This window comes from Coffea eugenioides, chromosome 3 (genome assembly GCF_003713205.1).
Source record: "Coffea eugenioides isolate CCC68of chromosome 3, Ceug_1.0, whole genome shotgun sequence".
Taxonomy (NCBI): domain Eukaryota; kingdom Viridiplantae; phylum Streptophyta; class Magnoliopsida; order Gentianales; family Rubiaceae; genus Coffea; species Coffea eugenioides.
The window spans coordinates 38874043-38893566 of record NC_040037.1 but is presented as its reverse complement, the minus strand read 5'-3'; the positions used below and the strand labels follow the sequence as shown (position 1 = coordinate 38893566).

The 19524-nt window shown below is 34.7% G+C and overlaps 2 protein-coding genes across 3 annotated transcripts; one reads left to right on the top strand and one right to left on the bottom strand.

Moving 5' to 3' along the window:
- The first annotated feature begins 1785 nt into the window (after positions 1 to 1785).
- LOC113766960 (la-related protein 6B) lies at positions 1786 to 10173 on the top strand. Of its 2 annotated transcripts, XM_027311123.1 has the most exons (11): positions 1786 to 2739; positions 4835 to 4916; positions 6385 to 6479; positions 6618 to 6689; positions 6814 to 6893; positions 6977 to 7070; positions 8270 to 8317; positions 8501 to 8566; positions 9248 to 9391; positions 9470 to 9746; positions 9904 to 10173. In XM_027311123.1, exons 1-10 carry the CDS (start codon positions 2056 to 2058, stop codon positions 9743 to 9745), a joined length of 1641 nt encoding a protein of 546 aa, XP_027166924.1. In that variant the 5' UTR covers positions 1786 to 2055; the 3' UTR covers position 9746; positions 9904 to 10173. The 2 variants fall into 2 exon arrangements, with proteins under 2 accessions (XP_027166924.1, XP_027166925.1); XM_027311124.1 differs by lacking the exon at positions 9904 to 10173 and having other exon boundaries at positions 9263 to 9391; positions 9470 to 9824.
- Positions 10174 to 13429: 3256 nt separating this feature from the next.
- LOC113765181 (probable uridine nucleosidase 2) lies at positions 13430 to 18605 on the bottom strand. Its single transcript, XM_027309268.1, has 9 exons — positions 18390 to 18605; positions 18163 to 18278; positions 17710 to 17769; positions 16704 to 16889; positions 16521 to 16625; positions 16331 to 16427; positions 15939 to 16046; positions 15729 to 15864; positions 13430 to 13861 (listed from the first exon to the last, which is right to left on the bottom strand). Exons 1-9 carry the CDS (start codon positions 18436 to 18438, stop codon positions 13753 to 13755), a joined length of 966 nt encoding a protein of 321 aa, XP_027165069.1. The 5' UTR covers positions 18439 to 18605; the 3' UTR covers positions 13430 to 13752.
- Positions 18606 to 19524: the final 919 nt, after the last annotated feature.

Genomic DNA, 19524 nt, shown 5'->3' with positions numbered 1-19524 from the left:
ACAATATATTAATAGAAAAGCAAAGTATTATGTAGAGAATATTATAACTTAAATTGACAAAAAGTGCTACAAATGTGGTTCTTCTGTCTAGTTTCATGATTAACTCGGGCAATGAAACAAGAATTGAGGATACAATTGTTTGCTCACAAAATAATGAAGGGTGATTTTGCAATTTGATTCATGCATTTAAAAAAAAAAATTGGAAAACTTTTTATATGGCACATTTCTCCATCTTTCTCTCATGCTCATCCCTCTTTCTGATATATCCATGTTCCCCTTTCCTTTTTTTTTTTTATCCAATATTTACTTTTCATAAGAAAAGTAGTTAATTGTGTAAAAAAATATTTAATAAATACAAAATCAGCTTTCAACATTAGTTTTTTCTTCTTCTGTTTTTTTTTAAAAAAAAATTTCAACTTTAATATAATACACCCCTTGCTTTTGACATGTGGACATGGCATGCATTCAATTTGGATTAACAAAAAAAAAAAAATTAGGCGGAATGGCTATTAATAAAATCGTCATGCTAATTTGGTGGTTGATTTGAAATAAAAAGAAAAACTAATTGAATGATCAAAAGTGTATGATCCGAATTGTTTAATGCGTTTTTTTTTTTTTTTTGGGCTCAGGATTCATAATTCATAGTAACATTATAGGCAGAGAACTCACTACTAACCCCAAAGATATCAAAAAATGGTATGAATGTCTATTTCAAAGGTTGATCATATATTTATCTCTATAAAATGTGATTAATCATCAACAGTTGGAAGATTTTCAATTTGTGTATTTTCTTTGACAAAAACAAATGGTGTATTTTTTTTCCACCCAATTATGTATCATGTATTCATGCATTAGATAGATAGCTACATATATTAACATTAAGGGATAATTTCATAAACCTATTCTAAATTTCTGACTATTTCACTGACCTTCTTTCGGATTTCGAAAATTATACTAATCTCCCTTGAAGTTTAATTTTCTTATAACATTTAGATCCAACCAGTAATTAAAAAGTGATATTAAGAGAGGGAACATAAGATGATTCCACCATCACCTCTCATTTATTACATTATTTAGTTAATTTAATACCAATTCACACATTAAAAAAATACTAAAATTTGCTATTTGTCATTAGGGATCAAATCACATACAACATAAAAAAAAAGTATATCACTCTATATTTTTTACTCAATACAAGATCCAAATTGCTCTTTTTAGTTACATACCCATTGTTAAACGTGATCAATAACAAATAATCGAAAGAATTTGCAATTGAAACATTATGGAGGGCGAACTTTAACGTCATAAATATCATTGTCAATAAATAAGGTTAGGTGCAGAGATTTTTATGATATTAAAGTTCGCTTTTTTGTAATGCTTTGGTTGCAGTTTTTTTTTTAATTATTTGTTATTAATCATATTTGGCAATGAGTTTGTAACCGAAAAAATAATTTGAATCTTACATTAAGAAAAAAAAAATATAAAATGATATACTATTATTTTGATGTTACACGTGATTTAATCCCTAGTGATAAACAATAAATTTTAGTATTTAGATTAACTAAATAATCCCTAAACTTTTTTTTTTTTAACCTACGCATCATTCGTCCATCATCCTGCCTGCTACGGAGTATAGTTTCCGTTTGACTTGATTCATATGACTTTTTTTTTTCTCCCCAAAACTCACTACTTATTCCTGGTGTGGCCCCGGCCTCAGGTCCAGAGTAGCAAGTAGTATAAAAAAGTTTCAAGTAGCGAAACAGAAAATACGGGTCTGAAGAGAAGAGAGCGACAATTCCTCTCCGCTCTCAGGTCTCCGCTTTCTGGCCCTCCCAACTCCTAACACTTTGTATCCGTCGGTCTCCGTCCTCCCTCGGCCGCCTGCCTCCCCGACTAGCTGCCCTGCCCGGAGGACACCTCCCTTCTTCTTCATCTTCTTCTTCCCATTGCCACCGGAGGAAAAAAGGCACGCAATTTTCATTGCAATCTATATCTCAATCAGCAGCAATACTGAGATCATTTCAGAACCAGGAAAAATAAGAACAGAGTAATTGTATGATGGACGCTTCGGCAGCTGCTTCGACATCGTCGTCATCATCAGCTGGAGCTGATTATCTTCCCGAAACCCTAAGCCGGTCCTATTCATCCTCTCTCCTCGATCACGACCGTCCACTCCATCGCTTCAAATCTTCTTCCTTATCCTCATCTCCCTCCGATCCATGCCTCTATAAATCCGCCTCCTTGAGTAAGCTCAACGCCCGCGCTCCCGAATTCGTTCCTCGCATCTCGATTTCGTCCGCCGCTGCGTCTCCTTCGTCTTCGCCGTCTCTCTTGTCGCCCTCTGTATCTTCCCCCTCCTTGTCTTCCTTGTCGTCTTCCTGCGGGAACTTGCTGTCCTTGGTTCAGTCTGAGCAGCAGAGCGATCTCGCCGCTACTTTCGTCGTTCCCCGCCCTCCTGGAGTTCCCTCCTTGGTACATGTGTTTAATTCCAATGGGGCTTCGTCTTCGGCCTCCTCCAGAGCTGTCTTTCAGCTGACGTCGTCCTCGCTCGACACCAATTTGGCCTCCGCCTTGGGGTACCCTTCGCAGCTCCAATTGTACGGTGTTGCTGCTCCTGGACTTGGAGGCTTTCTCAATCAACAGCAGGACCTTTCTGTCCTGGCCCACTCTAGTTCCGATGCTTTTGATCCCTCCAAAATTGGCCTATCTGAAGAGATTGCTCTCAAAATTATCAATCAGGCAACCTCTTCATCTCTAAAAAAATGTCATCTTTGCATTTTTGTCTTATTGATTGATGTTGTTATTCAGTTATGCGTGGTAGTGTGCTTTTTTTTTTTTTTTTTTTAATGAATTACGTTTTTATTGCTAGTTTTTATTTCCTCTGGTGATTATACTTATTACGTTTTTATTACTAGTTTTTATTTTTGGCTGGTGATTATACGTATTCTTTAGCTTTCTTATTTTGCCAACTAGGATGCATTATATAATGAAAATATGACCAGCGCATAATATGTAAACGGGACGTGTATTTGGATCTATTCCCATATTTTCATCTAATAATTTAGTCACTGTACAGAGTGATTTTATGAATCTTCCCTGAGTCATGCTTGAATTAGGAAATAGATATCAAACCTGCTTATTAGTTACTTTGTTTTAGAATTGTATGGCATATGCACCTACTTGGTGCTGTTTGAGAGGCAAAAAGTGGTACTGTGTGGTATAGAGAGCTGAGTGTCTTTAAGATATGGGAATTATCGGTAAGTAATAATTAGGTAGGCTAGATACACTAATGAAAGGGCAGCTTTTGTTTCCATTTAATTTTTCGTGACAGTGTCCACGTCCTGTCTAAGTACTATTTTGCTGGAAAGGTGTTATCCGGCATTGCATTATAATTTGATTTTGAATTTTCTTGATTGCCTTTCAGTTAATCTCAAAATTTCTTTTTAAGTATTAGCTTTGCTGCAAAAACAGCGTATGTACATATACACTACATTAAGTGTTTTGAGTACATGAAAAATCATGGTATTCTTGTTTGAAGGATTCAAAAAATTTGTTATATTGCATTAGGTGGACATCCTCTGATGATTTCTGTTGAAAATCATGTATGTATGGAACGCTTATATCGTTAGGCTCGTAGAAGTTGAGCTTAATACTGAAATAATTGATTTAGAATGGGATTTAGTAAAGTTCTCTTGCCATTTAGATCTTATTCTTAAAACCTTTGTTACGTTGCATATCTCCTACTATTCAGAGCCATTAGCCATTACTCTTATTCCCAAATCTTTGTTGGCTCTACCTCCTTACACTGGAAGATGTTTAAGAAACATTATTTCCAGCTGCAACTCAAGCTGATGCCAGAACACTGAGCTCAAAGCTGCAACCATGATATAAACTGCCGACTCACTTATCGAAAAACAAATGTCAACACAAATTCCAAGTTACTATTGACACAAAAAGCTGTATTCTACAAGAGAACAACCCCTTCCACAGCCTCCACATGCTTAAATTTAAATTAAAAACCTGTGATTTCTGGAGAGAAGGGGATATGTCGTTTAGGAGTGGAGAAAAAATAAGAGAGCTTTCCAAGAGAAAATCTGGACCCACTTTTAGCGAAACAACTATGGGCAGTAAAAGTTTGGAATGCTGATGGCAAACTGTTTGGTGGCACAATGCAGTTCAGAATTGGTTTGCATTGGAGGAGAATTCGTAAAGAGAGCTCCCTGATAAGGTTGCAAGATTAGGAATGGTAGGATTTCAGTTGAAGGGAGGAAGGCAAGAATGCACAATAATCGTGGTCGGGAAGTATGAGGTTATATTTTCTTTCTTTTAGAGTGGATGGGGGTCCAGAGAAAGGATACTGCTATACCATTTGAGGATCTAAACCAACCTGTCAAAAGTTCATCACTTATCAGGCTTCTGGTCAGTCAAGATACTTTAGTTTTCAGTTTGTGGTGATAATGTCTAATACTTCCAAAATTGGGTCATTGAAAAAATATTAGATCATAAACGGGTATGCTGATATGTTAATGTGATAAGGATTCTTTTTCCATATCTTTTTAATCCCTGTAGAACATGCTAAAGCACTGGAAGCTATTACATATGGAAATGGGTAAAGAACACATAAATGGGAAGACAAGCTGTTTTCTAACGAATAATTACAATTACCCATGTATTGGTGTCAATTTATGGGGCATGTTAGGCAATTTCCTTTGTATGTCCATTGTGGCCCATATTTAACTTCCATATGAGTGTGTTATCTATTTTCTGAAGCTTTTGGCGATATAATCTTTGTTTCCACCATATAATGCCTAGTCATAAATATTTGTCTTTGCAGGTGGAGTTTTATTTCAGTGATATAAATCTGGCCACTACTGGTTTTTTGTATAAAATTATGGTTAAAGATCCTGAAGGATTTGGTAAGATTATCCATATTTTTATTCTTATTTCACTTTTGATTCATGCCCGTTCAAGTGTTTTGTATGGAGCTCTAATTTGGATAAACTTTCACTTTTGGTGTGACCCACTTACTTTTTATGCTGCCTCTTGGGAAGTTTTGCCTAATGTGTGGTTCTATTTTATTTTGAGATAATTGCTGGCACATCTACACATCACATCACTGTCTGGCAACTTTTAGAACCTTTGCTTTCTTTGGTTCGAAGAGGCTTTTTATAATTCTAGTTTCCTTTTTACGGCTTCATAACATCTTAACTGGGTACTTTGGTCGATAGCAATGTTTTTGTTCCAACATAGATAGACAAATTTTAGTGAACTGATATTTAGTGTATTCTGGTGATTCTTCTCTGAAACATTTACGGAAGGAATAATAATTAGGTAAAAACTGATAAATGTGCTGCCTTTGACCATGCGGTCAAGATTGGGTCACACCACCATCTATTGGTTTCAAGCAGGAATAGATTGTTATGTTGGTTGATGTGGTGTCAGTCATCACTGCATGGTCTATGGGCGACAGTGTAGAATTGGTCTACCAAAGGTTTTCTAAGGTAATGTGTTTGTGTACTGAATATATCATCAGTTTATGGAGGCGCAGACTGTATGGATGCCAATTGTCTAGAATCTTTAATTTAAAATGTTTAAACCGAGGATATGTTTCTTAAATTTGGTCTTTAATTGGTGATTTTTGAAGTTACCCGTTAGTGAGGTCATGCCATTTAGAGGTCTTTGTACAGAACGGGTACTGGATCCTGGCCACATTTTCTAGCAGTACTTAAATCAGCTTGTCATTAGATAATGGTATTTTTTGTCAAAATCAGATCCAGGCCAGAGGAGTTGCTATAAGCTACACTTAACTTTTGTTTATAGCTGTACTTGAAGTGAGAAACTGTAGAAAAAGAAGAAAGATAAGATATAGCAAGCATAACCCTAAACAAGAAAGAATGAAGTCATGATCGGTGCAATTGGCTTGTTTTCCTTTTCTGTGTTGTGTGTGTGTGAGAGAGAGAGAGAGAGAGAGAGGGAGTGTCTCTGTGTGTGTGTATAAGTGAGAGACCTGCTTTGATAGCATGTAGAAAAGATGAGAGAGAAAATTTATGAAGCATAACCCTAATAAGGGGTCAAGGTCTCTGTTTATGTAAAGTGATGTCACGAGGAGCTAGGAACAGTCCCAATGTGGGATAATAAGCAAATTATCCAATTGGACAAAAACTAATAATGGTTTAATAGGAAAACAAGAGTTCCTTAATTACTTACATATCAGTTTCTAAGATTGTTGAAGATACCTTATTCAAATTTAGGATTATTTTTTGTCTTTTATACATTTCCTCCATGCATGGAAGCTGGGTTTTGGCTTAGTTGCTGTTTCTGCTGTTATATTTGAAATTAAATTACCCATAACCTTCTGAATGATTAAGCCTTCATATTGTGTAGTACCAATATCTGTCATTGCATCGATAAAGAAGATCAAAACTCTCACTAAAAGTCAATCTCAGCTTGCCAGTGTCCTTAAGGGCTCATCAAAGCTTGTAAGTCTTCTGTACTCTGGCTATGGAGATTACACTGTGTTTGGGGTTCCTTCTTTCTTTGTTGTCCAGCTATAGTTGCGTTTCCATTGATTTCCTGTTGTGCTTGTTGATTTTATATGCATTTTCAACATGCTCTAGGTTGTTAGTGAGGATGGAAAAAAGGTCAGACGCCTGCATCCGCTGACTGAATTAGACATGGAAGATGTGCAAGTAGGTTTTCTCTTATCCTGTTCTAGTTGTCTTTGGGCATCAATTATGTATAGGTCATATTTTCTTGAACTAGTAACGGGCCATAAATTTTTTGCTTGCTCTTTAAATGCTTGGTAATCTGTAGTCCAGGATAATCATTGCTGAAAATCTGCCGGAGGACCACTGTCACCAGAATTTGCTGAAGATTTTCTCAGCAGTGGGAAGGTACTTGTTTTGCTCATCTCCACCAGAGCATACAGTTCTTTTAAAAAACGGTTTCCAATCTTCTCTTATTTCTCTTGTTCCAGTGTAAAGTCCATTCGAAGTTGTCAGCCTAGTGGACCAACAGTAACATCTACATCTAGAGCTGCGAAAGGAGATCCTGTGAACTTCAGTAACAAGGTATAGCCTCTGTAGTTTGTTTCCACGTGCTGCTTTCAATGTCATTTACCTTCCTGTGGTGATAATTTCATCCACTTTCTCTTGCACTGTGCATTTTTTACTTGTGGCATATTGCATATGAATGGAGCCTTTGGACTTCTCGACTTCTTAAGTCTTCACTATTTCATGGAAGAAGAATGCTTATCTCATATTGGTCTTTTCCTGTTTGCGCTGATGTTCCTCCTTGGTCCTAGTTGTGGCCTTTTTTTTTTTTTTGTCTAAAATTTATTGTTGATAAAGGTATCAGAAGTTTAAGATGCAGTTGATACTTCATCTTGCATTTGGGCAGGGATAAGAATTTTGTGTCTTTTGAATCCAATCATGATTAATGACTGAAGTGTCCTGAAGATGGAAGAGTTTAGGAGTCTATGTATGTGGAACCATTTCCAGTATTTTGTTAGTGTCCTCGTCAAATTTCATGCATGTATCCTTTTAAAACTGTTTTTCTTCTTTTTCTTTGTGGTAATTGTGTCAGAGCTAGCATAAATCTTAAGGGGAGAGTTGAAAAAATGTGGTTTTAAAAGAAGAAAGAGATATGAGGCAGGGAATCTAGCTGCTCACCTTTTCTTGTTTTGCTTTTGTGTCTTTAAAAATCAGTTACAGTCAGATTTTTCCCAAACTTCTTAAGTTTATAAACCGCACCTATGCTTGTAGCCACTGTAAAATGGTAAACTTTGCATTGTAGGAAAGTAGAATTGTATTGAGATGCTTCATTGCGATGGGGGAGAAACATGGAGGACGGCTTTTTTTCTTTTTTGCTTTCCCTGATACCTTGGGTACATCTTGATGCAAAGATAACAATGAGGAAAACAGAGAGGGTCCTTTTAACTGATTTTATTTTAGATTGGCATCGTGCTTACAGAAGTGACTGTTTTGTTGCAAGAGTAGGCAACAAGATGAATAATATGGCATTCATAGTTTTCAAAATCTTTTCTTGTATATTTCAAAAGAAGATAGACAGCATTTTTATGTTGTAATATGTGGAACTGACAAAGCTGTAAAGACTGAAATAACTTATTGAATTTTGGCCAATTGTCCAGCTGTTATTGGATGCATGGATTTTATGTTGTTTGCCATCAATGCGCAGCTACTTATGTATCTTTGACATTCATTATAAGACTCAAATGCCTCTAGTCCTAACTAATACTTTTGGTTTGCAGTTGCATGCATTTGTGGAATATGAATCAGTAGAACTTGCTGAGAAAGCGGTATACATTTGCTTTCCTTGTCGTCTTTTTTTTTTTTTAATTTTTTTCTTGGCTTGCAGAGGAGGCTCTATATCCTCATAGCTTGTACAGGAACATTAGTCGTCTTTCCCTGTCTCTTCTCTCTTATATTTTGTTTCTTGCTGGTTCTTTTATGGGAAATCAATTCTGAAATCTTCTTTACAGGTTTTGGAGCTAAATGAGGGTAACTGGAGGAATGGTCTCAAAGTGCGGTTACTGCTTAAACGCTCAGTATGTTGCTCACTTTTATATTGATCTGTGCAGTTATGTTACATGGGAATTAAGATGACAGAGCAAAAGGTTTCATGTACTACTATTAGACTGTCTTCTCTGTGGCTGACCAAAATTTTCAGTTAGACCTGCTTTGATTCTGCTGTTTCTATGGCCAACTAAACTTTCATGGTTATATGGTAAATTGTTTGAAACATTTTAAAAAGCCTTCGCCCTCCCATTCAAATGGGCTATATTAGAGAAGCAGCTTTGTTCAGCTTCACACAGTCTTGTGTTGGAAACAAGGTCAAGTGAATTTTGCAAGACATAATTGGTAACGATTGAAACTAAACTTTTGTTTTTTCTTTTCAATTTCAAGCATTTTTTTTTCCTTCCTTTTATAATCAAATTTCAAGTTAAAGATTATTTGTTAAGATTCTAAAAGCTGAGATGAATCATTGTTGCAAATATTCACATGTGACAAACAGTTCTAATCAGAATGTATTTGGTCCCCTTAGCTTAATTTCTTGTAAAGATTATCTTCTTATCATTGCATCCTCCTCAAGCACCACATATAGCAGCAATAATTCCACATGCAGCCAATACAAAACTCTGGAGGTTTTTTCATGATTGTTCTCTCTCAACAAGTGAAACATACTCTGCTTATTCTTGGATCTACCGATTTTTGCATGTTGAACTTAGCCCAAAGCTGCTCAGGCACGTGATAAAAAAGCTGGTCACGAGGGCGAGTACAGCTTCAAGGACGAAGATGGATTTGGACCAGAGCACATACAGCAACATGAGAAATGTTTGGATGATTTTGTGCAACCACCAAATGAGCCTATGGTAAGTGAATTTTTGGACTCTGCATTTGCTTTGACATCAGCAATATTGATCATGTGATTTTACGTCCCTCTCTTGCAGTGGGAGGAACATGGCAACAACAAGGAAGGTGGACTGAGAAAAAGCAGAAGTCGTGAGTTTCGCGAAGTTAATGAAAATCGTGGTTGGGGAAAGGGACGTGGACGCCCTGCATATAATTCCAACAATCGTGGAAATCATCCAGGGGTAACTTCAAATGTTCCCTTGAATATTGAGCAGCCAACTGCGGCTAAGCAGCCTCCAGTGCCACGGATGCCAGATGGAACAAAGGGGTTCTCCATGGGTCGTGGAAAGCCAGTTGCTGTCAGAATCGCTTGAGGTAATTTGCATTCTAAGCTCACGGAAACTGGCGGTTCTTTTGCCCCAGCCCCAACCCCAACACCCCCCCCCCCCCCCTGCGGCGATTGTGTGCAAGGTAGGAGTTGCATACTTGCATAGGTCCTGGTTTCTGCGGTCCTGACGGCTTATATCTACAGACTCCTACTCTTGTAAGGAAGTTGAGTTGACACAAGGTCAGTCTGGGAGTTATAGTTCATCTCTTTTTCGGCAGCATTCGTAGGAAGAAAGGAGCAGATGCGGTTTTCTTGGTCGCTGCCTTTTTCTTTCTTTCTTTCTTTTTTTTTCCCCTTTTTCTTTCTCCTCGAGGATAATTCAGTGTAAAAATGAAAACAAAAAAAAAAACCTTGGGGATTACCCTATACCCTAAAAGCAGAAAGGTGAATAGATAAGTATTCTGTAGTTTAATAGATCTCCCTCTCCCTCCCACATGCGTTGTGGTAAATGTCTATTTCTAATAGCTATTAAAGATTGGAGAAAAAAGGGTCGTTTGATTAATAGATGAGGCCTGAGTGTTAAGGATGAAAACTATGCAAGATAAAAAAGCAAACAAGCAACCTATACAAGTCGAACATAGGAGATGATGTGATCATTCATGATCATGCTAACCCAACAATGATGGAAAATGCTTTAGTAATGATAGTTATGGTAGCGAAATATTTTTACCTAATATAACATGTTGTTGTATTTTTAGCGATCATTTAATTTCTTGTTGGATCTATCCATTTAAATAGAATAACACCTAAAAATATGGAAGTAAATTTCCCATCTAAAATAGTAAGTTAATCTTAATAGATTAGTAATTTTTATACGGGTAAATTGAAATAGAAATTAAACTTACTTTTTAAATAAATAAACTGCTACTTTATATTTCAAACTTATTTTTTAGAGAGCAAGTTTAGTTCAAGTAAGAGTAAGTTTTTATACATAAATATTAATGATTAAAACTTAGTACCTTAGTTAGTAAGTACTCGTAATACATCTATATAATAAATGATTATAGGTATAATTTAAAATTTTTTTGTATTTATATATTTTAAAATACTATGAAAAGTAGTTTCACTTTTCAGATAACCTTGTAAAATATGTAATAAAATTTTGTCATATTATAAGTTTTTAATCATTTTTAATTTTTGAAAAGTTTGAAAGTTTGGATAACAATAACAACAAATTTTCTTAGTTATATATGGAATATCACTTGTTTATAGATCACAATTTTTATAATTTAACACCTATGAATATAATAAGATGATAAAGTTTTAATAAATTTACATCTGGGATATAAGAATTAATAAGAGTTAAAGCCCAAACAAAATGAGAAATAATATAACAATAAAAATGACGAAATTAGTATAACAGTTAATATAAGAAAATCAGTATGATCTAGACTTTTTTTTTCTTGGGAGATTGTTTATAAAAATAAGATTCAACAATTAAATGAAAATCACTTGCACATATAATCTATTGTATAATATAAATTAAATTCAGTTCATGTATAAAACGGTCCAAATATAATTAGCGCACTATGAGATACATATGAGGGATATTTTACCATATTTGTATCTAATTGTAAGCACAAATTTTGTTGCCGAAAATAAAAGATACGAAAACTTGCACAAATATCAAATTTATTAAATCAAATAATAAGAGAGTTATAATCTCTAAAAATTCTTTTTTCTTTTGATAATTACAATTTCTAAAAATTCTTGAATCAAAGAAATTGATTCCCTAATTCTTCTCTTCAAAAGCACTCCTAATTAAAGCATAATAAAATCAAGTTTTTTTTTAACTTTTTAATGTAGTAGTTATGTTTACTAGAAAATTAGTAAAACCATTCTTATAATGCATTGCTTCTCCTAAAAGTACTAATATTTTGTGAATAAATTGAAATAATTTTGTAAAAGATTTTATGCATTTTCACTAATATAATCAAGAGAATTTTGCACCTTTAAAATATAAATAGAAAGAAAGGAAAATGGTATGAGTATAAAGGTGACCAAATGCAATATATATCACATCATGTGTTTAGATACGATTTGTTAAGTAATCAGTAATTTAGTACTGGTCAATATATGATGCATATTGATTTCTTATAAATAAAAATATAATTTAGCAATTATGCACTAACAGAATTCGTAGTTTGAATGCAATCAATTAAGCACCTATTTCCTTTTTTTAAGTAGCTATTATTTATTTCATTACTTAGGTTATATATTTACATGTAAAATAACAATAATAGCATGCCAATCCTCGGACCAATAGAACTTCAATTATTGTTAACTAAACTAATTTTACATTGATAAAAATTAGTCTAGAAAATGAAATGTTAATGGCAACAATAAGTAAAAAAAAAATAGCAATCTTTTAATTTTGGGAAAATAAAAATAAATTCCCAAAATATTTCACTTTTATTTTTTTTAAAAAATGTCAACTTGTTAATTAAATTCAAAATGATTTTATTATAAAAAATATTCTTCCTCAAATTAACATCAATGATTAGACATGAGATACAAATATGGAAAAAAAAAGAGATAAAAATATGGTAAAATATCTCTTATACATATATCATGGATATTGGAGACTTTTGGCAAAAAAAATTTTTGTTGTTAAAATAATATGGTATTGTAGTATGCTAATTATTTTAGGATCATTTTGTACATGAACTAAATTTAATTTAAATTATACATTAGATTATATAAGCTTGTGATTTTTGTTTAGTGGTTGGATCTTATATTCATAAACAATCTCCAGAGAAAAAAATTTTCAGATTATACTAATTTTGTTATCCTAATTTTGTTATTTTTATTTTTGTATTAATTGTTACACTATTTCTCTCATTTTGTTAGGTCTATATTAATACAAGTTTAATTCTTATTATTTCTTGTGTCCCAGACAATAAATATATTAAAACTTTATCATCTTATTATATTAATAGATTTTAAATTATAGAAATTACATAGATAAGTGATATTCCATATATAACTAGGAAGATGTGTTGTTATTATTATCCAAACTTTTAAACTTTTCAAAAATTATTCAAAATTATAATACGACAAAATTTTATTATTTTATAAGGTTATGTGAAAGGTCAAAATATTTTTCATAGTATTTTAAAATATATAAATACAAAAAAATTTTAAATTATACATATAATCATGTATTATACAAGTATATTACGAGTACTTACTAACTAACGTACTAAGTTTTAATCATTAATAAAATATTTTATTGTTATTTCAAATAAACTTCTTGTGCGTTTGTTAGCAAAATAGTACATTTGTGCTATAAATTAGTAAGTTTTGGTCATTAACCAAATTTACTATGTTATAAGTAAGAATTACTATTTATGTATAAAAACTTACTATTACTTGAACTAAACTTACTTTCTCAAAAGTATGTTTGGGATATAAAATAGTAATTTATCTCTTTAAAAAGTAAATTTCATATTTATTCCAATTTATTTTTTGAGACACAAAAGTTACTAATTATAACGGTTAACTTACTATTTTAGATAAAAAACTTACTTCCTTATTTTTAGGCATTATCTTATTTAGGTGGTTAGGTCCAACAGGAAATCAAATGATCGCTAAAAGTATAATAACCTATTATATCAGGTAAAAACTGTTTAGTTACCATAACGATACTCACTACAGCATTTTCCAACAATAATAATGCGAACAACTAAATATGATCAGATTCATAAAATAGGTCAAAGTTTTCAAGAAGAAGTGACATTGGTTTAAATGAAAGAAAAATCTGCTTCTCCTCTGTATTGATCGGAGACATAAGAACTGGGGAAATTCCGATGATTTACAACTAATACGTTAACAATCATCTCTGGCGTGCCCTACAAGGCCGCTTCCTTTTGATCCAATCACATGGTTTATCTTGAAGAAGCACTAAGAGCATCAATTACCAGCAGGAAGACACTTCTTCTTCCCATTTGGTAGGGAAAGAGAACAGGAACAATTAAAATCAGTGTAGATGGATCAAGAATTAGTCAGCCGTTCCATGACCAGGTTGACAACTGCAGGAGCATCAACAGTGACTGCCACCTTGACTGAGGGTTTATCTGACCATTCTGTAACTTCACCAAACCTGTTTCATCACAAAGTGGTAGAGCTAATGCTATCAATGAGATATTCAAAAGAAGCTAGATAAGACATTGTCCATTATAGGATGAGCAATCACACAGTTGCTCCTAAGGAGACAGTGGTACTAATTTTAATAATGAAACTATTATGGAAGAGCAATCATGATCGCTCCAGATGGTATTTTGGATGCATGCCATAAATCTAGTATAAATGGTATTTTCCTAGTAGTAGTTTAGAATGAAAGTATGGAAGAGCAATGAAGATCATTGCAGATGGTTATTTTGGATGTACCTCTTTAATCTAATACTAGAAATGGTTCCTTTGATAATCTGAGCTAATGTTCAATCTTTAGAAAGTTGCTACTTCTAGTGCATGTTCAATCTAAAGCTATAATGACTTGCTCATAAAATAAAAGAAATGAAAATTTGTGAGACAAATTGAAACACATTCCCATGATTGATCACTGCAACAAGTTAGCTTGCAACGATTGCTTTAGTTACTTGCAAAGCTTCCTGTTGTAAGTTCCATGTGCAAACAGATCACTCAAAACCATATTGAGCTAATCTTTAAATGATATGTGCTACATCAGCCACCCATTTTGAAAACTCAACCAACAGGCATCAAACGCACACAAACAACTCATGATGCAGCTCCTCTCCATCATAAAATACTTAGCCTTCAGGAGATTTTCTCAGACAAATTGAGGCAAAAAACATGGGATGCTTAGACCCTATTCAAGTTTCACCACATCCGCATTTATGCTAAAGTATGGAACCATAGTGAATATCGAATACAGAGCATGCTGTCTCAATTCCAGTGTTTGAGAAAATGTTCATGCAATGAGCCGATGCCTAAAGCATATAGTCGGATGAATGCATTTCGATGTTTATGAGTATGCACAGATCATTAAGGTGACTTTTAATGCAGCAAGGGTAAAAGGTTAAACAGAATAATATCCTTAATTTCCGGAGTTGAAAAGGATAAATCTTCAGCTTCCCTTTCTTGAAAAATTGACACTTCTACCCCTAAATGCTTCAAACACTATTGCTCCCATGACAGTTGCATATATTTCCAATAATTATTCTTCCAATTAGTTGTCCACAAAATATTTTAGTTATTTTTTGTGTAATTAACTAGATAATGTTTATTTCTCCAAATTACATCCAATTTCAGAATTGAGGAGGATATTCCTTACTTCTAACATCTTGCGGTTGAATTAACCTTTCAAAGTATTGCTGGTAATGGAATTTTCTTCCACCTGCAACCGTTCCTGAAGGTTATGCGCATTTTGCACACGGCGTAATTCTGTTTGTACATTGTGTAACTTACTTTCAACAATGTGTAATTTTAAAGCAAAATTTTGTGGATCCCACACATGTTGTTAAAAACGAGATACAAGATGAGATCTGGACCGTACAATTTTTTTGGCCAAACCTTGGCCGTGAACTGCTCAGGGGATAGTCTACCTGATGACCGTTCCTGCCCCAGATCCTACTGTTAAGATGGGCCAAGCACATTTCTGACTCCTGAATCGATCCAAAGGCAAGTTTTGTTTCTGTTCAAATGTCTTGTCATTATTCCTGATTCCACTTTCAGTAAACAGTTCACAGTTATCTTAGACATGTTTCTGGAAAACTTTTCTCCTTCATGTTAATTACTTGGGTGGATCTAGCAATATTCCCAGAAACTCACATATCTTCCAAAAGGCAACAAAGTAGATATGTAGCAATGGTTTATAACCTAATTTCGTATGTGTACCTCTGTTGTTGTCATAAGGTTACATAAATAAATAAGATTGCCAAAGGAAAATATCAAATTAATCAGAGTACTCAGTATCTCAAGGAAATGATATTTTGAAGTATATTTTTTACCTTTTCTGTTTGTTATAAAATAGAGTTAGACCCCGTGTAATGCCAGTAGTCTGTACACGGACCACACCTTCTGTGTAGGTGATTAGTGAAGGAGTGACAGCAGCTAGAAGGGCAGCTGGGTCATGAAGGTAAACACCTGCATCATATCCAAATATTGAGTGTAATGCCTGAAAGAACAGGAGAGTATCATCTCTTTATTTCCAACCAAACCTTTGATGCTGTAAGCATCATGATGATATGAATAGTACACATCCAAGATCTTGCACAAGTATTGAGCATACTTTCCATTGGACTCTGCCAACTTATCTCGATCAGCATCTACAAAGGGAAAAAAAAAAAGCAAAGTCCCAGTGATGCAACTGTAGAAAGTAATGTCTTGTTACAAGATAATCAACAAATTTTCTTCAGCTGTAATAGTTGTATGCCTTATGCCATGTTTCCAAATGAAAAGAACATATGTCCTATGATGCAACTCAAACTGATCTACGACTCTGACTTGTCCCAAAAGAGCAGAGGGAATAACCTGGATATCCAGTCCAGCACAACCTGCCTAACAAAGTCCCCAAAATTAATTCCGCAAGACAGAAAACAGAAAAGAATACCAGTGAAAATAACTTGATGCGTGACATTGATTCCAACAGCCAGGACATCAGCTCCACTGGTAAAAACAATATCCGCTGCATCTGGATCTCCAAAAATCTAGTTCCCCAAGAAAATGTGAGAAACATTTCAACCAAAATCAAGGTGTGGGTTGCATATACAAAACAGAACATATAAACTGTAGCAACTCACATTTGCTTCAGCTGCTGGATTGACATTCCCATTTACTGCAAAAGCACCGCCAAGAACAACAATCTGTTGTATGTTTTTTACAAAATGGGGATCTGATTGGATAGCCTGTATCAAAAATCATTCTACTTAAAAACTTTCCATTGAAATGTTGAGCAATTCATCTGATACATTGAGCAAACAGACCAAAGCAATATTCGTAAGAGGCCCCAACGCAACCACGGTGACCTTGCCAGGATAACAACTCGCTTGTTGGATGAGAAAATCAGCAGCAGACAGTTCAATTGGCTTTCCTTTTGGTGGAGGAAAGTTTTGATTTCCAAGCCCATCGTTACCATGTACAAAATCAGCTATTCGGAGTTTTGTCCCTTTCTTCAAATGAAAGAAAATGAATTTGTTGAATATGCAACAATAAAACTCAATTTGATACTTATGCTTGTGGTATCATGAATGCCTAACATTGATTAAAGTTCTTCTGAGGCTCAAAACTGTAATCAGACGTGGCAGATAAATGATCTTTTGCATGAAAATTTTCTACAGTTGATGGAAAGGAGAGAACATAAGCCAGAGAATCTAGACTTACTTCCATTGTCTGTTATAGTTTAGACAGCATACAGACAAAAATTTTACTTGCATTAACTTCCCACAAAACCCTACTCAAAAAGGAGAGGAAAAAAAGAGTTCAGATACCCAGGTTTGAAGAGTTATTCAAGTTTATTTGGAGGACCCGCTTATGGAGTTGAAAAGTTGTATCGAAAACTCACACCTATCTGAGTCGATGGGAGACCTTAATCATTGAACTGATTGTGGGAAACGTGCCATTCCCATAAGCTTTGAAAAAACTTGATTGTTGGGTTGACAGGAATGACCAATCTCCAGAGGTTTCCCCAGGAAGCAGGAGCAATGAAAGCCAAAAAGGAGACAACAACACACAAAAAAAAAAGAAGACATTTTGCAGCAAATTATCTGAAACATGAACCAAAATTGCAATTTGATTTACGGTTCATTGGCTTTTGTACCTAGCAAGGAGGAAAATTATGCTCTTCTTTGATAATCCCTTGACAGGAATCTAATTGAATGTTAATTCAGTTGAGCATGCAGAAGTTTACAGAAGATAAGCACGCCTCAATTAAGCTCTGACAGCTTGCGTGTCAAGCCTCAGTTAAGCTGGGAGAGATGTAGCAATACATACAGTGATTGTGACATGGGATCCTTCAGCAACTGGAATATCCGTCCTTCCCGCAATCTCTAACTGAATCATGACATGAACTAAAACGTGAATTTTGCCAGAAATGAAAGTCACAATGAACTCTGCCTGCCACCGCCTCCCCCCAGCCCTTCTTCCCTCACCCCACAAAAGAATACATGAAGAAAAAGGGAAAAAAAAAAAGTGAAAACACAAACGGGAAAAAGATATTCTTTTATCAGGAAAAACGAATCATATGATCCAAAAGCAAGGTGAAACAACCTATTAAATGTCAAAAATGAGATTCTTGAACGAGGTTGATGTAAATTAGAAATCAAGTGATAAAGCTTCCATACTCCAGCGACAATTAAGCATACTTAGAGCTTATGAGAGCTAAGAAAAAAAATATTATGTTTGACATGAAAACAGAGAAGGGATGAGATGGGGTACTGTAATTACCAAATGCAAAGCATTTCTGGTGGCAAGAGTGGTATAAACGTTGCCGTAGATGGTGGTGAGTCCAATGACCTCCACTTCCGGTGATTGCAGCGCCAAAAATATTGCCATGGCATCATCTGACAATCAAATTAATTCAATTCAAGAAAAACAAGATTCAAAGTCCAGCATACTAGTGGCAGAAGAAACAAGGACTCCTAGTCCTATCTGTGACGGTGAAAATTTATTACCAATCCCAGGATCAGTATCTATGATGATCTTCTTGGGTTCTTCTAGCATGGTGGGCTGTACTCAGGTGATGAAAATTTCCGGATTCTTTAGTTGGACTAGATGATGAAGAAGAAATGCGCTTGGTAGAACTGCCTGCGATTGATTACTTATTGGTTGACTTGCTGATTAGGTATTGGTTTATGCACATTAGTATATGACTCTATGATGATTATGGGATGCTTTTGTTCTGAGGAAATTGCAACTTTAGACCCTTAAAATTGGAGAGTTTTACTCAGCTAGCCGACTCGCGAGCTAACGAGCTTAATATTTTGAATTCAAGTTCGAGCTCGACTTTAACTCGACCAACTTGAGCTCGAATCGAGCGGCTCGATTCGTTTGCACACTTCAAGAAGTGCATTTCTAAGTACCGGTATGGTATGTGACATTCTTTAACCATTTGCCTTTTTAGGATTCATAGTTCCAAAATAGCTGGACAAATAACTCTACATTTTATATAGGGTTAAATGCACTGAATCTTCCTCAACTTTGCCCCTAGTTGCAGTTTATGATCTTTTTAACTCGTTAAAAAAAAATAACAAGACTATCCTTAAAAAAAAAAAAAATTAACTCAAATTTAATATTTTAAAACTTTTTTAAGCTTTAAATACAAATTGATGCAACCTAAACTAAAATATTAGGCCTATTATGGGAGCATTTACAATTGCTCAATATATTTTCAGATCAAAACAAAATAATAGAAAAGTTTTAGGTCAATGTATAAATCAATCTTTGATTTGTTTAATTGTTTCCTGTTGGATGTTGCAGCCTGTCATCTTTTCTCCTCTTTCGTCCTTGGCAGCTATACCATAGACTACAGTGCACGTCTCTTTTTGTCTTGTGACTGCAATTCTTTAGTACTCTGCGCCTTGTTCCTCCCCCTATTGGATTTTTTTTTTTGGTCGAAACGTTAGCTTTCCCCCTATTGGATGTTTGTCGCCTTTTTGACATGATTTGTTGCTCTATTCATAGTACTTCTGATGCTGACTGGCTTATCCACATCTTCAAACCGTAGCGGAAATAGCCGTTCATTGCTGGCCTTAATGATGATTCTCGCAAGTTTCTTTCCTTTCCAGATGTCCCACAGGATAGGTACTG